Genomic DNA, 21,884 nt, shown 5'->3' with positions numbered 1-21,884 from the left:
AAGTAGAGATAAAGACAGAGAAAATGAATAGAAGAAAAATAGTTAAATATATAGTTATTTGATTATCTATAGTAATAGATAAAGGGAAATATACGTCATCTTGTAACTGATTTTGTCTAATTTTATTTGTAATAATATGATTATATATTTAAATAGTTTAATTTTAATAATTTTTTAAATATATTTTTGTCTTTTCACTTAAAATATTTGAATTTCTATATTTTAATTTGAATTATTTTTTAAGTATATTTTTGTCTTTTTGTCATAAATTTTTGAATTTCTATATTTTAATTTTAATAATTTTTATTTCTATTATTTATTAATTCTTTTCATTTTAAATATTTTATAACATTAATAAAATTTTATAATTTTAATCTCTCTAATTTTATCTTACTTTTTATTTTATAAATATAATTTGGATTATTCATTTTATAATTAAATTAAATTTTTTAAATTTTTATGAGTTTACATTCTAAGAATGTATTGAAATTCTTCAATATTTGATTATTAGATAGCAACAACATGGATATTCTGATTATTAGACATTATGTTATAATTCTACTACTAATCGTACTATATGTTATTTTTAAATTTGAACTCCTAAACTTTATTTGTTATGTATGACATTTTATTTTGTATGAATGAATTTGTTTTGATTTACATAATTATGATTGATTTAATATCTTTAAATAGGATAATTATTTAATAAAATTTTGAATTTAAAAAAAATAATTTTTCATAGAATTTCCCACGGATTTCCCACGGATTTATCCATGGGAAATTACCCATGGATAAATCCGTGGGAAATCCGTGAGAAATTCTGTGAAAAATTATTTTTTTTTTAAATTCAAAATTGAGGAGTTTCAATACATTCTTAGAATGTAAACTCATAAAAAATTTAAAAAAAATTAATTTAATTATAAAATGAATAATCTAAATTATATTTATAAAATAAAAAGTAAGATAAAATTAGAGAGATTAAAATTATAAAATTTTAATAATGTTATAAAACATTAAAAAAGAAAAGAATTAATAAATAATAGAAATAAAAAATTATTTAAATTACAATATAGAAATTCAAAAATTTAAGACAAAAAGACAAAAATATACTTAAAAACTAATTCAAATTAAAATACGGAAATTCAAATATTTTAAGTGAAAAGACAAAAATATACTTAAAAAATTATTAAAATTAAATTATTTAAATATATAATCATATTATTACAAATAAAATTAGAATATATAAAATAAAAATCATTTAAGGGTATGATTATCTATTATTTTTTAGACAAAATCAGTTACAAGATGACGTATAACTTTATATTAAATGTGAATTTTGTAAATTCAACCGTTAAATTAAAAATATTTTACTCTTAAATCATATATACAAAATGTTATATTAATCGAAGATGATTTCTTATAAAACAAAATTAAATATGTTGAAAAATTTATATTTTCGATGAGAAAATTTTTTGTAGGAAAAGCTATATTATTGATGAAATATTTCAGACAAATTTATATTTATCGAAAATGTAAGAACTGGTTTTAAATTTGATATGAAAATATTATGATATTATTAGATAAGATTTTAAGTTAGTATTTTATTAATAGTTGATAATTAAAAAATAAAACAAGGATAAATACATTTTTTGAATTTTATATGTTTGATTTAAGATAACTTATAAAATAACTCTTTGGTAAAGTTATTCCGCTTAGTAACTCATGGCGTGTGTTGAATTTTATCGATCTAATTAATTGTTAAATTAAAAGTTACTAAATTTTACTAATAATTAATATAAAAAATTAATTAGTTTTGGAATAAATTATTTGTGAATTAACAATATAATTGAAACATTAATTATTTTAAATTATTTAACTAAAATCTTATTGACAATTTACTATATGATCTTAATATTTTTGTATAATTAATATCTGATTTTACTATATGATCTTAATATTTTTGTATAACTAATATCTGATTTTAAATTTGATATGAGAATATTATATATAATTAGATAAGATTTTAAGTTAGTATTTTATTAATAGTTGATAATTAGAAGAAAAAGAAACAAGGATAAATACATTTTTTGAATTTTATATGTTTGATTTAAGGTAAATAAATATATTAAATTAATTAATAATTTATTTAAAATATTAAAATTTAATTTATAAGTATGTATTAAATAAATATTTATAATTTTTTAAATTATATTATCATTATAAATTATAAAATTAAATAATTTAAATTATAATTTTAAATAAAAAAAAGTAGACGTTAATTATAAAAGTAAGTACATATAAATAAATAATAATTAAATATATTATTATTATTAATTATTATTATTTGTAATATACAATTATTATATATTATTATTATAGTACAAATATGAGATTGTATATTTGAGAATGACTTAAATAAATTAATTTGTACAAGTTATACTGACAACATACATATACATTTCGGTAGCTTACTCATAAGAACTTCACAGTTAAGCGTGCTTGACCTGGAGTAGTACAGGGATGGGTGACCTTCTGGGAAGTTTCCCAGAAATTGCACAAGTAAGGATAAAATACACTAAATAATGAAATATCGTGAAATAGAACCCTTGAGAGGCCAAATATGAGGGTTGTTACATTAATAAATTTATTAAAATTAAAAAAAATTGTAATTTTAGGGTAATTTCCCACGGATTTATCCGTGGGAAAGTTACCCACGGATAAATCCGTGGGAAATTACCCACGGATAAATCCGTGGGAAAATCCGTGGGAAAGTTACCCACGGATTAAAATCCGTGGGTAAATTTCAGACGACCAATTTACCGACGGATTAGTGTCCGTCGGTAATCCGTCGGAAATGCCTCATTACCCACGGATTTTGGGCATTTCCCACGGATTTTTGCCGTCTGAAATACCGAATTTTCTTGTAGTAAATATCTGTCAATTTGAATTAATGAAATAAAGTATCACATAATTTAATTTTTTTTTAAAAAATTTGTACATTTGATTTATACATTAAAAAATTTGAATTTAATGATTAAATCATTAAAATTTAATACAAAGTGTAAGTTATTAAACAAAGTAAGTTTATTAATTTTTGAGTAAATGGATCTCTTCTTCTTTATATATATATATATATATATATATATATATATATATATATATATATATATATATATATATATATATATATATATATCTAATACATATTAAATAGAGTTTTGTTGGTTACATCTATCATTAAAATGTTAAAAAATTGTCATATTATTAAAATAGTGTGCAGTATGAACTAAACTATGCAAAGCACAAACACACAAAATGAGTATAAATTTTTTTTTTCTCCAAAACTATGTTGGGCATGAGATGAGTAGAAGTTCTTTACCAAAGCTACATTAGGCACAAGTAATTTGGATAAATGTAGTAGTTCAACTTCATTGTGAGTGGATTAAATGGTGCCTTATGTAATTTGGATCTTAAGAGGGGTCTTTTAAGTACTTTCCTCCTCACTTTCATGGGTTCTCTCTTTCCTTACTTGCTCCAAATCTTTTTTGAACAATCAAAAAAGAAAGATTAATGATATAATTAGATAATAACAACTAAATTTTAATTAATTACAAAAATCACTAAAAAAGGTTAAATTAGTTAAAAACTAAAGAAAAGTTGATATTAATTGTTAGAATTAAATCAACATTATTTATAAGTATTAATGAACATTATTAGGCATTTATATTGGTGTTAGGTAGATTAAAATTTTAATTTTAATTTTATACGCATTTAATTATACATAATATTAAAATTGGTATATTATATTTACATATTAAATTGACCTAATCTTATTTTATACGGGCTCAATTACGTTTTTTTTCTTCTCAAAATTTATTCAATCTTGTCAAATTTCGTTCTCAACTTTTTATAGCAAAATTTACTTCGTAGTTTATAAAATGACCCAAATTTTTTCCACAAATTTTTTTTTTACACCATCCACAAAAATGTCTTAATTGTGGCAATTCACGTATGTAAGGAAAAATTTCTTTGAGATGATATAATTTTAGGGATAAAAATATAATTGTTTTTTATTTATTATAAATTAGATTAGATTTATATCTAAACAAATAATTATATTAAAACCTTAAGAGTTGAATAAGAAAAAAATAAAAATAAAAATTAGATATGATTTCTTAGATACGATTGATTGGTGTTCTTTAATTAAAATTAGAGTTTTAGGTAGAACTCCTTTTATCAAATTGGAGTTAATTAAATTATTTTTCTTAAATATAAATGAATCATTCTTTAGTATTTTTCTTCTTTTGTTACAACTCATTTTTTATATATTAAAATAAAGTAGTAGTTTACCCTTTGCCATACATATATATAAGAAATATTTATTTTATATAACTAAATTTATAATAAATAAATACTTTTAAATATATAAATTAATTAATAACCTATAAGTGCTTTTCGAATTTTGAAGTCTATTCTAACCTTAGTGCATGTTTGGTTTTTAACTCTAACGTGAATTTTCACGTTTGCTTGAAGCAAAAATTTTTTGCTTCCACGTAAAATTGATATCTAACGTGGAGAGAGAATGTAGAATCATGTTTCAAAAGCTAATCCAAACATGCACTTAATGGGTTGCGAAAATCGAATTCACATTAACTTTTCCATAACAAGCAAAAAGAGCATATAAATTAAATATCATTGTGTTGAATTTGTTATCATGAATGAAGCAAATCAACCCTAAAAGAACATGGGAAACAAGTGAAGATGAGATTGGTTTGAAAAGTTGCTAAAGATGAGTGAAGCAACATTGTATACATACGGCATCTTTGTGGAGTCTTTTACGTTCACAACATTCTATCTTTTTCCACTCCTCACACAAAGCATCGCAATTTGGATGTTCCAGTTCTTACGTTCAATAATTCATACAAACACATCACTCTTCATAATCTTATAAATTAAACCTTAATTGTGTTCATCTCTCACGTCATTCAGTTACATAAAGAATTTTCTTTCTGTTAATTACATACCTCCGGGCGAAATGAAAGGTATGAGTCTTTCTATCCCAAAAAAGTTTGTGCATGCAGATGATTAATTTCTTCATAATATGATCGTTTGATATGAATTTTGGAACAAAACAAAAGCCAAATTTTCAATAGCAGTATTTCATACTTATGATAAAAAGTTCTTTTAATTGGGTTAGTAGGTATATATGACTTATTCAAGTTTTTTAAATTACATTTATATATAGGCTTTAAAAGTGCTTTTATTTTAACATATAAACAGATAAACTCTTTCGATTTAAACCGCTTTTAAAATATCATTTCGAATCACAAATTAATAAACAGAAGCTGAAACATCTTAATCTTCATTTTTTACTTTTTATTAGCTCAATATATGTTCAACTTTAGGGCAGGAAAGGTCCTTTTTACCTTTTATATGTTTCACTATATATCAACTACAATCCATTTTTTAAAATTTATTTTGGACTTTCTTGGTATATACATGGAGAAAGTAGAATAAATTTAAAGACTTAAAGTCCATGACTTACTGAGTCAATAATAAAATGCAATGAAATGTGGGTCAAATCCTCTATTTTTCTTTCTTTTGGTGAAACTGAACATGGATAATTTAATCTAGGTTTTTCAGGGTCCTCAACTTCACGTTATAAACCCCATAATATATATAGAAGCCACTTTGTAAATACTAAACGTGTTAGTGAGTGTTTGGTTTTGCGTTCTCCAAAAATGAATGAACGTTCACTGAAGATATACAGATAATTTCTGACTCTTTCACCAGGTACCTTATGTGAAATTACTTATACATGCTTTTTCAACACAAAAGCAAACACACTCTTAAATAAATTAGTAATTAATCAATTATTTGTGTGAAAGTGAACTAAACATGTTTTTAATTCCTTAAGTGAGAAGTCATGAAATTGATGACTTGATAGCAAAACTTTCTGACAACTATTTTTCTATCTCTTCTCACTTTTCTTCTTTTTATGATGCAATAAACTTTATAGAATAATGTATATAATTATAACGGTGTCGTTTAATTTATATCAGACTATATATTACTTTATAAGTAATTTTTCTTTACAGAATATGATTTCCATTGATCCGATTATTAATTATAGCAATATTATCTTATTTACTTGTTTCAAATTTTGGATATGTTTGAATATAATTTAAAAAATACTTTTGAGAACTTTCATAAAATAAGGAATATTTTATAAAAAAAAATCTCAAAAAATAATTCTAAGTTTGTAACTAAATGGACTCTTTATCAATCAAGTAGTCATGACAATTAAATATGACAATGGAAATATGTATTTGTCGAGCTCTAGCCCAACTTTAAAATGGATATTTTATGCATTTCAAAATTGTGTTTCTTTTTATCTTTGTTTCAAAACTTTAGTTTTGATTATTTTTATGTAACTTTTTTAATTATACTTTTATTTGTAGTCGAGTAATTAAGACTAATTTAAATAGTTAAAATAATAATTAGGGATGATAAAAATATTCATATCAGTAAATATTTATAATTTATCACTAATAATAAATGAGTAATCTAAATGGATACTTGTGGATAATGGGTACAAATATTTTTTTTTATCCATTTATAAATGGAATGAGGTCGGGTATGGTAATATCCATATTTGCGAGTATCTATTAAATAATATTACTTAAATATTTATATTTTTATCTTATATTTTTTTTATATTATTTTAATATTTCAAGAAAAGTTATCACTAATTACAAGTTTAAAATTCAATATCAATTATTTATCTATAATATTTTAATATACTTAATATTAAATATATAGTTAAAGTTATTTATAATATTTTTTTTAATTTTTAAAATAATTCATAAATATCCATGAATGTTCACAAATATTTATATAATTTATAGGTACTTGTTAAATAAATATCTACACGATTATGGAATAGATACGGGATAAATTATTACTCACTCTTATGGAGCCGTAATGCTATCCCTAATAGTAATGTGGAGAATTAATAAATAAAAATAATTTAATTAGTATATGTAAAGGCAACTACTAATAAATGAGGATATGTAACTTTCAAAACTTGAAGAAGTTTATGTGCACTATTTTATTCAGGCAACTAATAAAAATTCGGTGTTGGCATAATTTTTTTAGTTATTTATTAAAAATTTAATAAAATTATTATATATAATTTATGATTAAATACTAATATAAAAGTATTTTACAATATTTCGTAAATAACTTATATACACTCCGGAAAAATAAAATGCACGATTAATGATTTATATGGGAAGCTCCATGTGGTTTTGGCACGGTGATTTTATTATTATTTGCTGCTTTTGATGGGATGGAAAATATTCTTCTAAGAATACTCTAAAACCTAAATTAATCATAATTTACACTTTTTTATTCACAAATATCAATAATTACTTATTATATAAGCTGACGGGATTTGAATGCATTTCCTCTTTATCACTCTAATCTTATATCCTCATAATATATTATTCTATATAAAGATAATAATTCTTTTAGCAACTTTCATTTAGCTTTCATTTTTAATTATTTATACACCTATATTCTCAATCCATGCCACACGTTTTATAATTTATAAAATCACTTACTTAACATTAAAAAATAATAATAATAACAACAACATTACATATCAAATTTCCCTTGTTTTCTCATCCAACCATCTTTTCTCAAAATTCTTTGATATTGAGTCACAAAATGTTTGTTTTCTCCTGCTAATACTAATAGTAACAATAGGGATAGAGTGCGTATATATTTGGGAAGATTGATTGATTCATTCCACGGATGTCATTGAACAAAGATTATGAACTACGTATCCTTATACTGTATATTTTATTAATCACACATAACCACTCTATTATATATATGGATATGTCAGCGGTAGGAGTTGATCCACGCTTAAGCAATGTCAGGGGTTCGAATCCTGTCTTGTGTATGCAGCTGCGTTAAATCTTGTAGCGATGAGATTAGTCACCGCTATCGGCCCTGGATACTCCAGGGACGAAAAAAAAAAAAAAAAAATATATATATATATATATATATATATATATATATATATATATATATATATATATGGATATGATAAAGAATGATTCTTCCAAAAAATATTGCTAACATTTGATCCTTATGAAATCTCAGATAAAAATCGGTGTGAAGTAATGGTCCCAGATAATGTGAGGACCAATTCAGCATTGCAGCAACCAACATTAGCCTAAGACCTTAGGGTGAGACTATCTCCATCTCAATTTCAAACAGGTATTTATTTGTTTTTATTTAAATTTAAATATATTTTTAATCCTAAAATTTAAAATATATTTATTTTTTATCTCTTAAACTTAATATTATTTTTTTAATCTTGTAATTTTTTAAAATTTTATTTTAATATTTCAAGTTACTAATAATGTATCGACAAATTGAATGTTATAAATTGAATATGAAGATTAAAAAAAGATTTTTTTTAAAAAATTGAGTATGAAGATTAAAATCCTAAGAGTTTAATATTATATTTTTGCTTATAGAGACATTAATAAATAGATTTTATGTAATAATATTTGACACATTCTCTATAAAAAATTGAGTATGAAGATTAAAATAAAATTTTAAAAAAAAATTAATTTTAAATTTAAGAAATTAAAAATAAATTTACCTTAATTTAAGGAGTTAAAAACATATTTAATTTTTTATTTATTATCATTCTTTAGCCATAATTATAACATTAAACTACCGACTAAAGAGTAAGTTGATTAAATCATTGTAAACCAAACCTTGAGATCCTTTTTTTTTTTTACATCATAGTCTCACCTTTTCTTTTATTTTTCAAAAGTTTATTGAAAAAGAAGAGAACAATACAATTACATGACGACCAAATATATAGATGAATTTGTTTTTTTTTTTTTTTTTTATAGTTGTGATGAGAAGATAATCTTCCCTTATACTGGAAAATGAAAAGATGAATTATATGTTTTAGTTTTTAACTTCTAGCATTTCTATTAATCTCAATTATTTCTTTTGTTAAGAAGTTTATTTTAAAAATAAGTATCAACATAAAACATATAGATAAAACCCCAAGCGTGTGGTTCACCGGTAAGGGTTGATCCATGCTTAAGTAAGGTCAGGGGTCACTCTTCCTCTTGCTTAATTTCCGAGTAACTAGCTAGTAGAATTATTTTTCTTTCATTTGCCAAAAAAAATCCCACCCTTTATTACTTTATTTAGTATTGAAGAAAAATCATATCTAAATATATGGTTTGAAAAAAAAATTTGTAATAACTTTTATGACATAAATGGTTTAGATTTATATTTGGAGAACAGAAAAGTTAGAAGACAATGTCTAATCATCATTATAAAGGATCAATTATAAAAGTAATGTCAACGATATTATAATAATAAGAATTATTGCATATAAAGATAAACTTTTCAAAATCATAATTAATAACATTTTATTTAGAACCCATAGTATTAATAATATATACATGTGTGTATATATATATAAATTATAAATTTAATCTCCGTATATATGTAGAACCCGAGTTTTTACAATAGTTCATATCATTTTATTTAAAACCAATAGTTTTCCATGAAAGGTTAATTGAATGAATGAAAAAGAAAATGCGAAAATTCAACGTAAAGGACTAATTGTATTTTGAAAACTAGAATTAGAATGAAAATGATAAGAAAAGCTCCAAAAAATTTAACAAAGAATGTCTCACGTTAATTAATAATGTGCTTTAGGTTTATGTGATTGCTAAGATATCCCTACTCAAACCTTTTTCTTTTTTTATCTCACCAAGCTTATCCAATCCAAAACATAAAAATTATGTTTAGCTACTAACAAGCTTATTATTATTAGTGTAAAATAAGTACCATGGGCTTCTCTAATATAGATAATTATTCACAAATAACAATCATGTCTTTGGTGCCCTTGAAAGCTTTGGCGTATATATATTCAGTAATAACTAAACTGTGATTTGGTTAGTGGTGGCTTTTATTTTTCTGTCCTTTGATTAGAACTTACTTATTGATGAGTAAAAAGTCAATGTTAAAAGCCATAAATTGTGGGGAATATTCATTCAAATTAATTATGTTCCCCGCGGGTGATCTTAATTTAGCCCTTCTTCTTCACTTTTGTTCAATTCCAAGGGTGAAGCCAGATTCCATTTTACTCTTTGCATGTTAGTAGGACCACTTTGGAAATTGAAAGCCAACTACAACTATTATTAAATGAATTGCATTTTTTTTTTATTTCTAATTAGTTTTTAATATATCCTCAATTTGATCACCAATTTTTAGCTATCATGCACTTCATTCAATAAACAATCGGCTTTATCTCTTTAAGGGGAGTCCATTCATGATACATTAAATTTAGGCAATTTATTTAACTTTTACACTAATGCAAGTTCTTAGTAAAAAAAAATTAACTTATAAATATTTTTTCCCTTCAATATTTCATATTCTTTCTATAAGTAACTCTTTAATTTTAAACAACCCAAAATTGAATGTAAAATACTAAAAAATATTTTATTGTTAAACAACTCATGAGTAATTCTCATTAAAGATGTTCATAGATTTTACCTAAAAGTGCTCCTACAATCATAGGCATCACACATTATGTAACAATTTTAAAAAAAAATTTATCAATTTTGATCTGATCATTAAATTTGCACATATGTAATGCATTTACTCATAATATTCGAAGTAATATGTTACATGCGTGTAATAATATGACTACAAAATATGGTTGAATTCTCACATTTTGCATTAGAACATTTTTTTTTTTAATTTGAACTATTAACATAAGTATATTTATGGTGTGTTTGGGTTACCATTTAACGTAAAAAAAAATTAATTAAATGCGAAAACAACCAAAAGTTACTTTGGAGAATATGTGAAATTTAAAGGTGTGCAAAATATTTAAACTAATTCAAATTGATATATGATCGATCTAATCATATTAAAAAAAATTGATCATTTTAAAAAAAATTAAATTGAACTACTTTATAAAATCAATTTATTATCCAATTCATTTTTACATGGATTGGTTCATCAAATCAGTTCATTTTATGAAAACTACACTTATAAAATCAATTTGATTATTCAATTCTATCTAATGAATACTTTAGTAAAATTTTGTTTGTCTCATTATAAACATGTTTGCGAACATACACTTAGGAGTCGGATCAAAATCACAAATTTTAAAGCTGGAAGATAAAATTGCATTAAAAAAAACTAAAAAACCAAAATTACATATTCAGAATTAAAATAATAAAAAAGCAATTTAGCCGCCATTATTTGTTGTCTTTTTCTGTATCCAATTAACAAACATTTAAGTGGGTATTAAAAAATATAAATGATCACCAGATAAAAGATTTGCTCTTATTCTTGAATCAAAGATGAATGATTATATAAATGAATGATTGATTTTTTAGTTGATAATTGTAAAAAAAAAAATGTTAATACTAATGTAATTTAAATTCCTTTAACTCTATCTTCTCCTTGCCTGTATTTATCATCACGTGTTGCTAAAATTGTTATTACTAAGTAACTGTCCTGTAAAAGTTAGATTTGGATCTGACAACATTTGGACTGATTACAGTTTTAATAATAGTTCATGAATCATGACAATAAGTTGAAGATGGATGTAAAAAAATATTACATGGTGTTAATTAATAATGAGGAAATCATTCATTGTTATCCAAATATGAAATAACAGCTAAAGTAATACTACTTTTTTTTATTAAAATATTATATTTTATGTAAATTGTATTTTTTTTGTGGGACGTGGGTCTCATCAGTCATCATAGCTACCAACTCCAAAATCCAACAGATGTTTTATCACAAAATTTTATGTACACAAACAATTATCTCTTTTTTCATTTTTTTCAACTACCAAAAGTAAAAAAAGAAGAAAACAAATATAGTTACCTCTCTTTTCAATTTTCAACGACCAAAAGTAAATTAAACAACTTATATTCAATTTTTTAATGTTGTTCTTAAATTAAAACTTAAGTTTTGCTTAGCATGTTAACTTTTATAATTTATTTGGTTTTGTAAAAAGAGATGAGAAAGGAAAAGGTAAGAAAAATAAGGTACCTTAGTTTGATTCATTTTTATGGAAGAAGAACGAAGTAGCTTTACTTAGTTCACAAGGGGACGGGAGAAAATACAACTAATATATCATTTTGTTTTTATAAATATTAATTATGAAAAAAATAGTTAAATCGGTAATTTAGTGAGAAAGTTTAAAATTTATGAACCATTTTTTTTCTCTCTCTAAATTCTTCCAATATATTGAGAGTAAAAAAGAAGAAGAAGAAGAAGAAATATTGTAACTTTCTTATTTTCATTTTTTTATTTCCAAAATTTTAAAATAAATGAAGTAAATTATAAATAAAAAAATCTTCTTTTTCCTCTTTTCTTCTTTTCTCTTTTTCACTGATTAAACACATTTTTTTAAGGTAATCAAACACATGAACAATGGCAATCTTTATTAGTTAAAATAATGAAAAAAATATTAATTTTAACATAAGAAATACCAAATAATACACTACATCTAAATTTTCCTATGCAATATTGCACTTTTAGTGGCTAATATTTGGATAAAGAGTGGTTGATAACCATGGGGTACGTGCTTCTTTGAAAAGGATAGAGAAAAAGAATTGGAGAATTTTTTTTTATCATTAAAAAATATTAAGAAAAAAAATTAAGATTTTACAAAAAGTTACACCTACTTTGTCGGCCAAAATTAAATGACTAAGGGGTGGAGAACACTTTTCCCACAATATAAATAAATTATCACAAGATAAATCATGTTTGACTAGTCAATCAATACAGTAACTTCTTTCTTTCAAATATGATAAAAGAAAAAAAAAAGTCATTCCAAATCGTGCAAAATAGCTAGAAGTTCAGGTTTTATAATTGTAGTAAATCAACGATTATCAAAAAATCTCATCATCAACTAAACGAGTGACATGATATTAAAAAATTAAAAATAAAATTAGATTACAATAATCAAAATGAACATTCCTTTTTATATAAAAGAAACATGATTGAGTAACGTGTGTCATTAACAGTATACACCGATATATTTTTGTAATTTTGATGAATAAAAAAACACAATATTTACTAATTTTGTCAAACTTAATTTATATTTATTAAAGAGATTTCTTATTTTAATTACGTTTTTCTGATAACATGGCTGTGGAAAGTTGAAAGTTTGTTTAAAGAGATTGAATTCAACAATTTTACTTGTAACAAAGAATTGTTGTATTGTAGCTTTAATCTCTTGAGAAAGAAGATTACGTGTTTTTAAGGATAAAAAAGGGGGAAAAGGAAATTAAGAAAGCGTGGTTATGTAGTTGTTGTGACGCGTGAGTTGTAGTCGTGTTGGCTTATGTGGCCATTTGCATTTGGTTGGACTCACAGTCATGCATCTATCATCTATGATTCAAAAAACTAAAACGTGTGGTTCAACGGTAGGGGTTGATTCACGCTTAAGCAAGGTCAGGAATTCGAATTAAATCCTACTTTGTGTATGCAACCACGTTAAATCTTAGGGTTAGTTATCTCACTCCTGCGACAAAACCAAAAAAAAAATCAATCATATATGATTCAAATGTCACTATTGCTCCATTTCCAACAACTCAAGGTGGTCTCAAAAAGTGGACCCCATTTCGTGACCCCAAAGCATCAACAATCTCATTCCTTCATTCCCATTATGCTTCCATGACTACTACTCTTTTTACATCCTTCATTCATTCTCCCAACTCTTCCTTTCTATGTTGGGACAGTTGTAACACACCCATCAAGTGCATTTTAAAGAATATAATTCACTTCTAAATGTTTCATTATATAAATTTAATCACCGCATGTCCTCTTTGATGGTTAAGAGTAGATAATTCTTTTTTTTTTTAAGCTTTGCTTCTATCTCAGTGTAGATTCAAATACTTTTGTATTCCATAATCTAAAATCATTTAAATTAATCAATTAAGAATCCTAAAATGTGTTGGTACTAGCAATAATAGATACATACTTGATGTATTTATCAATCACTATAGTCGTTGTGGAACTAGCATTTCAAAATGGATTTATTATCTTCATTGTAATATTTTTTATTGGAAAAATATTATTTTTATTACTAAATATAATAAAATGCCCCTTCTTATTTTAAAATAATCAAGTTCAACACACATTGATTTCCATAAGACACGTAAAGTAGGGTAAATTTTTTAAAATGGACTAAACTTTGAATGAAAAATAGTTACATAATCGACACAACAAAGATAAAGCTGTGAGAATATCTCAGAACATATTAGAGAATAAAAAGCTCTAATTATCATTGATATGATAAATTTTTTTTAAAAAAATCTAACACATATGCCAAGTTTGATGAAATGTCCAAATCAATCATCATATTCCAAATTGTTCAAGTCATGATCCTACTAATGTTTAGTTTCCTACATTCTAATGCACCATACAACTTTTCATAGTATCATATGTTATTTACCCTTCTTTTTATGTGTCCCTGTCATCTCCTTCTGAGTTAGTTAAGCACTTTCCTCCTTTAACAGCAACCAAGGACTCACACAAGACACCTGTTCTTGTTCTTGGATTACACATATGAACCATCTCACAACAAGCATTCCAATACAAAATCCAAAATTTAAATTGCGCCTTGTCCCTTTCCTCTTTCTCATATAATTATATATATAAAAATTAAAAAGTAAAAACAAGATTGGTAATCCTAGAAAACCCCACAACCAACATGCATGTCTTGTCTTTGAATTAACTTACCATTTGCATGGGTATATATTATGTAGATCAAAAGTTCAACCATATTTTCACATGATAATAATAATAAGTTAAATTTAATAACTAAAGAAAACACAAGAGAAGAAGCTTGTGCTCAAAGCACCATTCTTTTCTTTCCCTATCTGTAACCTTTTTTCCTACATACAAAAGCAAAGAAGCAAAGCATCTTCTCTTCTCGTACACATACACATTGTCTTGCTTTCCCTTGCAAGTTTCAACCTTTTTTCCTTGTTAAGGAGTCTTGCTCCTTTTATTTTTTCCCCTTTATAAGTTGATTGATGCACTATTAAAACCGTCGGTGTATCTTTCTTTTGCCAAAAAATTCACTTAAGTTTGGAATCTCTACGTAATCCAAGCGATTAATGTGGTCAAAATGGGTCAAGAATTCCAACTTTTTGGTTCTTGATGGTCCAAAGTTTATGCACCTGTTCATATTTTTTAGATGCATGTGAAACCCATGAGTGTTTTCCCATCGAAGTCTTGTTTTGTTCGTTTTGATCGCATGAAATGGCTCTCTTCAATTCTTGTGGTTCATTTTTTGAATTTTCATGAGTTTTAGTTCAGAGCCCTCACAGGGCTCTGATTCCATTAGACCCTTTTCAAAGTTTCCACCTTTCCTTTCTGGGTGTTTTTGTTTCTGAGAGATCAATAGAAGAAATAGCTTCATTTGTTTGGGTTAAATTTGTTCATTCATTCTTCAACAGTGTTTTTTTTTCAACATTTCTCTTTTACATTTTGTAATAATCTAGGAAGTGGAAACAACACCACCCCAACTTAACATTGAGAAGTCTCAGAAGAAGGTAAAGTAAGTCCATGATGAGTTTCCTAACAGACCCTCACAAGGACTCATGGCAGCCAATTATGACTGCTAAGACAAACCAACAGAGTTACTGGCTCAATTGGAGAGTTTTGCTTTGTGCCATATGGATTCTGGTTTCACTCATCTTGTCATCATTGCTTATATGGAAGTATGAAAGTTTGAGGAAACCAGCAAGAAGTGGAAGCAGGGACACACAAGAAGAAACTTCAGCAACTTTGTATGAGGATGAAACTTGGAGGCCTTGCCTGAAAGGAGTTCACCCTGCATGGCTCATGGCTTTCAGGGTTGTGGCATTTATTGTGCTTTTGGTGCTTCTCATAATCAATGCAGCTGTTGATGGAGGAAGCATTTTCCACTATTACACTCAGTAAGTTTTCTTCCCTTGTTGAGAAAATCCTTCTCATATTTTCTATGTTGGTTCCTGTTCGATGGAACATAAACACAAAATTTGAAGGCTATTATGTTTTAATCAGAGTTCGCCAATCACTTGTGAGTTTAAGTAGTTAGGAGTCGGAATAAACACTCCTTCTAAGAAAGTATTTATCTTACCTGATTTATGAAGCCAATATAAGCAACTACCGTCAGATTTTTATTTTTTTTGGTTTCACAAGAAAGTATAACTTATTCTCATCAAGTCGGTCATAAAGTAGTACCTCTGGTCAGAATCCCATATCCAAATCAAGGATCAAACTTCAATCCTTAAGTAAGAAACACAAATGTCAAACCCTTTGGCACTGCCATCAGATTAGATTAGGCATGTTTCAACTCAAACTGCGTTAGTTAGCTATGTTCTTAGCTTTCTTTTTGGCATTTGATTGTGAGTTAACATAATTATTTTCAATGGTTTGTGAAACAGGTGGACTTTCACTTCAATCACCATTTATTTTGGGGTAAGTATAAATACCCCATATCTTTTTTTTTTTTTTTTTTTTTTTTTTTTTTTCCTGTGGTTATGTTACTCTTGTCTATCATTTAGTATGTAACATATTATATAAACTTGTCCTTGTGTGCTTGATGTTGCAGCTGGGATCTTTGCTCTCCATTTATGGATGTTACCAACATCACAAGAAAGCAACTGGGGATAAGGTTGATAATGTGGATGGAGATGCAGAGCAAGGAATGAATAATGCTTCTGCCCTCCCACAAAGCTCTAGTCCTTCATACCATGAGAAAAGCCAGGGAGCCCCAGAAGAAGTTCTTGTTCGCCAACATGCAGGCATTTGGGGTTACATTTTTCAAATAATATTCCAGGTACACTTCTCAATTTTCATAGATCATTGTGATGAGTTCAGTTCATAATACATTGCACTTTTATACTCCTTCCGATTCAAAACTTTGTTTTTTTTTTAGTTTTTTACACACAGAATAAGAAACATTTAAACTAAATTACTCTCGTTGATTACTTCTCTAATAAAAAATTACATTAATGCTCCACTTAAACTAGTATTAATTATTGAATTACATTTGAAGGTATAATTGAAAAAGATTACATGGAGATATATTGGAATCTTAGAAGAATCGAAGTTTTGAAACAAAGCTAAAAGAACCAAAGTTTAGAAACAGATAGAGTACTTTGTTGCATGTCTCTACTTTCTATTTACCACATAATTGATCTTTGTTTCTTCACATGTGAACAGATTAATGCCGGTGCTGTCATGCTCACTGATTGTGTATTTTGGTTCATAATTGTTCCATTTCTAACCATCAAAGATTACAATCTAAATTTTGTAAGTATAATTTATGACCCCATTGACCACCAACAAATTTTCTCCTGTAACTTTCTATCACATAATTAAGCAACATAGCACCTAACGATATGTATATTCTCCTGTGGCAGTTGATAGTCATTATGCACTCAATCAATGCAGTTTTCCTTATAGGTGATACAGCTTTAAATTGTCTGGTGAGTTTCTGCATTTGATTCCATTTATTTGTCCACTTCCAATTCTTATGCATCAGAAAATTCTTACCCTTTATTTTTTCATTCATCTTCAGAGATTCCCTTGGTTCAGAATAGGATACTTTTGCCTATGGACAGTCACATATGTGATTTTCCAGTGGATTGTTCATGCTTGCATTAATCTCTGGTATAAAGTCTTTGACTGACACTATTTTTAGTTTGGCTTTAACTACTATGAAGACATCATTGTCTAATGTAAGTTTCTTCTCTGGAAAAAACAGGTGGCCGTATCCATTTCTTGACTTGTCATCCTCGTATGCTCCATTATGGTACCAAATTTATCTCTTTTCCATTAAATTCTAAGAAACTGCTTAATTTTTTAAAGTTTATCTATAAACATTTTTAAAAGAGAAAAATATATTAATAAAAAAATAAGTTTTTTTTATAAATTAAAATTAACTTAAACATAAATTAATTTTAAAAAAAATTTCTTATTAACTTTTTCAAAATCTTATTGTAATTTATGCATAATTTTAAATAAGTCTTAATTTTAGCTTATAGAAAAATTTATTTTAATTATTTTTTATTGTTCTTTATTAAAAACACTTTTAAGAAGCTCCGAAATTGCTCTAGTTCTTGTTCTATACTAGCTTTTAAGATACCTGATTCTTATAAATTATTAGAATTGATTTGCTGATTTCTTCTTCTTCTTTTTTTCAATGCTTTGAAATTGATGTGTAGGTACTTTGCGGTGGCATTATTGCAGATTCCATGCTATGGAATTTTCGCTTTGTTAATGAAGCTGAAACATTATGTCTTGTCAACACGGTATCCAGACTCGTATCAATGTGTTAGATGAATTCAGCTTAGTTCTAAACTACCTTTGATCTTCTCATTGTCATAGAAAGAAGGAAGAGAAAAAAAAATGTTAAATAATACTATTTAGCAATAAGAATTCAAATACTCAACAAATAAATAGGAATATATGTATTTTTTTCCCCATTAGCATGTAAAATTTAGCTCTTACATTCTGTTAATACTTGTCAATTGTCAAAGAGCTTGCAATGTAATTAACGACGAATTCTTCAAAATTAATCTGATTAAGCACTCGGATTATAAATTAGTGTGAATTCTTAAATATCAATAATTATCTGTCTTACTCTTGGGCGCATTATGATTTTGATAAGTTAATAAGAGTATTGATAAGGACTCTCTGTCACTCTCAAGCGGGACCACTTTTCACCTTTTAGAAACTTTTCTTTTCATTAAAATAAAAGTATTGAAAATAACATAACAACTTGAGTCATGTAAAAATGTTAAGCAAGATGGGTACATAATGTTAAAAATTTCCATAAGTCGTGATTAAATAATTCTCTCATCGTGAATAATAAATAGAATTATAGTTGCATGAATTGGAACACCAAAAATAATGCGACAAGGTTCCTGGTAAATTGGTAACTTAGTTCTTAAAGCCATTGTTCTTCAAGCTCTTTGAGATTTTATTTTATTTTTATAAGCAGTTCTCGAGTCTTCTAAAATAATTTTGCAATCTATTAAAATGCCTTTGAATGCTCTTAAAATATCTTTAATTATATGATATAATCTCTTTTTTTATCTCAAACTTGATGAGTAAATATATGTGTATGTTAGAAAAAAGTAACTACCTTATGAGTTAAAACATATTTATAGAGAAAATTGAGAAGGGATTTACCCTTTCATTTAAAAACACAATGGTTCATTTATATTTCTTCTTTAAAAATTATATCGATTTAAAACAAACACTTTTAATGAAGAATTGAAATAGTTATGAGTTTTTTTATGGGAGTTATGGGGTTATTAGTTGATCCACGTTTAAGCAAGATCAGGGGGTTCAAATCCTACCTTGTGTATGCAGCCGCGTTAAATCTTGGGGCCAGCTATCCCACCCTTTGAGGTGTCTCCATCGTAACGAGGAGATTAGTCACTGCTATCGACGGTGGATACTCCAGAGACGAACCAAAAAAGAATTGAAATAATTTCATCCCTTTCTTGCACATAAAATACTCCAAATAACTGCCACCAATATTTTTACTATCATTCCAACTACAAACTTTTTTATCCTTGTTAATTAAAAAGTGAGGTATTCACTTACACAAATATTTTTAATAAGACCAAGACTATCTATTGATTTACTAATCACAATTTCATTCAACTAATAGCTACATCATTCATTTACACTTATTTATAATGTCTAATATTCATATTCATGTTCAAGTTGTCAATTTGGTCAATGATCCGCAACCAACTTATCCCACCTCCCATAAAAGTTTCATTTTTTTTTTCATTTAATGGAGAGGTTTAAAGCCCACAACTCACACAACCTCAAATAAAAAGGGTAAGATCAAGGCCGAAAGAGGTTTGGCCCCCCATTTACCACATTAAAAGAAGTATCATACTCGATGTAAAATATGAAAAAGGCTCATTCTAGAGTTAAAATTATTTTTTTAACAAAAAATAACAAGAGAAATTCTTGCTAACTTATTTATTTATTTTATATAATAATTTAACACTATATGTAAAATTTTATAAATTACTTATGATGCTATATAATTTTTCGAGTATAAATTTATATTATCTTTTGTAATATTTTAAAATTGGATCAGTCATTAAATCAGTCATGACATTATCTTAAAGTTCAATAGTTCAACTATAGTTAAATTGTATTCAAATTGATATTAATAATAATAATAATAATAATAATTATTATTATTATTAATACAAAATTATATTAAATAAATATAATATAATAATTTATAACACTAAAAATTAAAATTTATTTATATGTTCTTAGCATTCAATATATAGGTAAAATTCTAAATGATATAATTTTAATATATAAGTTTAAATTTTAGTAAAATATAACAATGTTCATTAATAATGATAAGTTTATATCTAAAATAAAAAATATATATATCAAATTAATATAATATAAATTATAAAATTTTATTAAATATAATTGATAAAAATATTTTATTCTAATTTATAATTTTTAAATTATGCATATTTAATTTTATTAAAATATTTTAAGTTAAATTTTAAAAATTTTAAAAAAAAACTTTTTAAATAGAACCGGTTCAACCAGTATTTTAACACCGGTTTTGACCGAGATGCTTTGGTGGTCGTACACAATCTCCAACATTTTTTTTAATTTAAAATGATAAAACTCAGTTTGATATTTTTTATTTTGGGAAGAGATTAATTTTCAGCTACATAATATTTATGATATATGGCCTGAAAAACTTAATTTTAAGCGACTATAAGTTAAAGATTTTGTTTGAATATAAAATAATACTATTTCTTTATGGAAAAACTTCTATTTACAATTGTTTGAAAATTGTATTGGATTGGTTTGCTTTGATGTAATTTATGGAGGAATCCTACGTATTTATTGTTTGAATATGCAACAAAAATATAACAGACTTTTGATATTCTCAAAAGATTAGGAAAGATTAAGTGTTTGTTAATTAATAGTTATTATTTGTTAGTTGATGTTTTTAACTTAATATTGTAGAAAATGTGATTATCTTAATTCTTGTTAAAATATTAATTTTTTAAAATATTTATGTTGGTTTTCTTTTACTTTGAAATAAATTTATCTTAACTTAAATATTTGTTAAAATGAGAAGTTAATTGTTATGAAATAAATTTGTAGGTGAAGAACATGTGTTAATTGTTAGAAATGAGTAACTGCCTGTTTGTTAGTTAGTTAGAACCTCCCTTTTGTGGAGGGTTATTAAGAGTGGATAACTATAATAATGTGAACCTAGATGGATGGATTCATTTTACGGATCTATCTAGGTTGTAAAGCTCATAATTAAGAAATTAAAAGAAAAAAAAAATGTAAATTAAGGTAAGAAATTGAAGAACAACGCCACAATCCCTAAAAATTGATAAGTTAAGGAAGATTTGTCACTTTGAATTAGGAAATTCAAGGATAAGAATCAAAATTAGTTCCTAAGAACCTAGAGAGAGAAAATTCTCTCAATTGGAAAAATATTCAAATTCTGAATAATTCATTTTCTCTCTCAAACTTTTACAAATGGTTCCTATTTATAAGCTTAGTGGGCAAGATGACATAAATTCGCACTAATTTCCCACTAACACTTAATATCCACTAGAATTGACTCCTCATCAGCCCACTAACTCATTAAATTCCACTAAGCCTAAAACACTAAATGCTGGTCTAGATAACTTGAAAATTCATCTGACTTATTTAATAAAATTAATAAAACAAAAATTACATTAAAAAATAAGATAATGAACTTATTTAATTATTCAAGCTCA

At 25.6% G+C, this 21,884-nt stretch overlaps 1 protein-coding gene across 5 annotated transcripts; it reads left to right on the top strand.

Annotated features, from left to right (window-relative positions):
• Positions 1-4,943: 4,943 nt before the first annotated feature.
• Positions 4,944-18,708, top strand: LOC109811771 (uncharacterized). 5 transcript variants are annotated; one of them, XM_020375601.3, is made up of 10 exons: positions 4,944-5,042; positions 8,173-8,289; positions 15,591-16,028; positions 16,518-16,551; positions 16,685-16,912; positions 17,299-17,388; positions 17,499-17,564; positions 17,657-17,748; positions 17,843-17,890; positions 18,303-18,708. In XM_020375601.3, exons 3-10 carry the CDS (start codon positions 15,655-15,657, stop codon positions 18,418-18,420), a joined length of 1,050 nt encoding a protein of 349 aa, XP_020231190.1. In that variant the 5' UTR covers positions 4,944-5,042; positions 8,173-8,289; positions 15,591-15,654; the 3' UTR covers positions 18,421-18,708. The 5 variants fall into 5 exon arrangements, 3 of the variants coding, with proteins under 3 accessions (XP_020231190.1, XP_020231191.1, XP_082932774.1); XR_002240865.3 differs by lacking the exons at positions 4,944-5,042; positions 8,173-8,289 and having other exon boundaries at positions 14,897-16,028; positions 17,499-17,541; positions 18,303-18,394; XM_083076648.1 differs by lacking the exons at positions 4,944-5,042; positions 8,173-8,289 and having other exon boundaries at positions 14,913-16,028.
• The last annotated feature ends 3,176 nt before the right edge of the window (positions 18,709-21,884 follow it).

The sequence above is a fragment of the Cajanus cajan genome, chromosome 6 (assembly GCF_000230855.2).
Source record: "Cajanus cajan strain Asha chromosome 6, NIPB_CcT2T_4, whole genome shotgun sequence".
Classification (NCBI taxonomy): domain Eukaryota; kingdom Viridiplantae; phylum Streptophyta; class Magnoliopsida; order Fabales; family Fabaceae; genus Cajanus; species Cajanus cajan.
The sequence above is the reverse complement of the archived record's forward strand: the minus strand, read 5'-3'. Positions and strand labels throughout refer to the sequence as shown.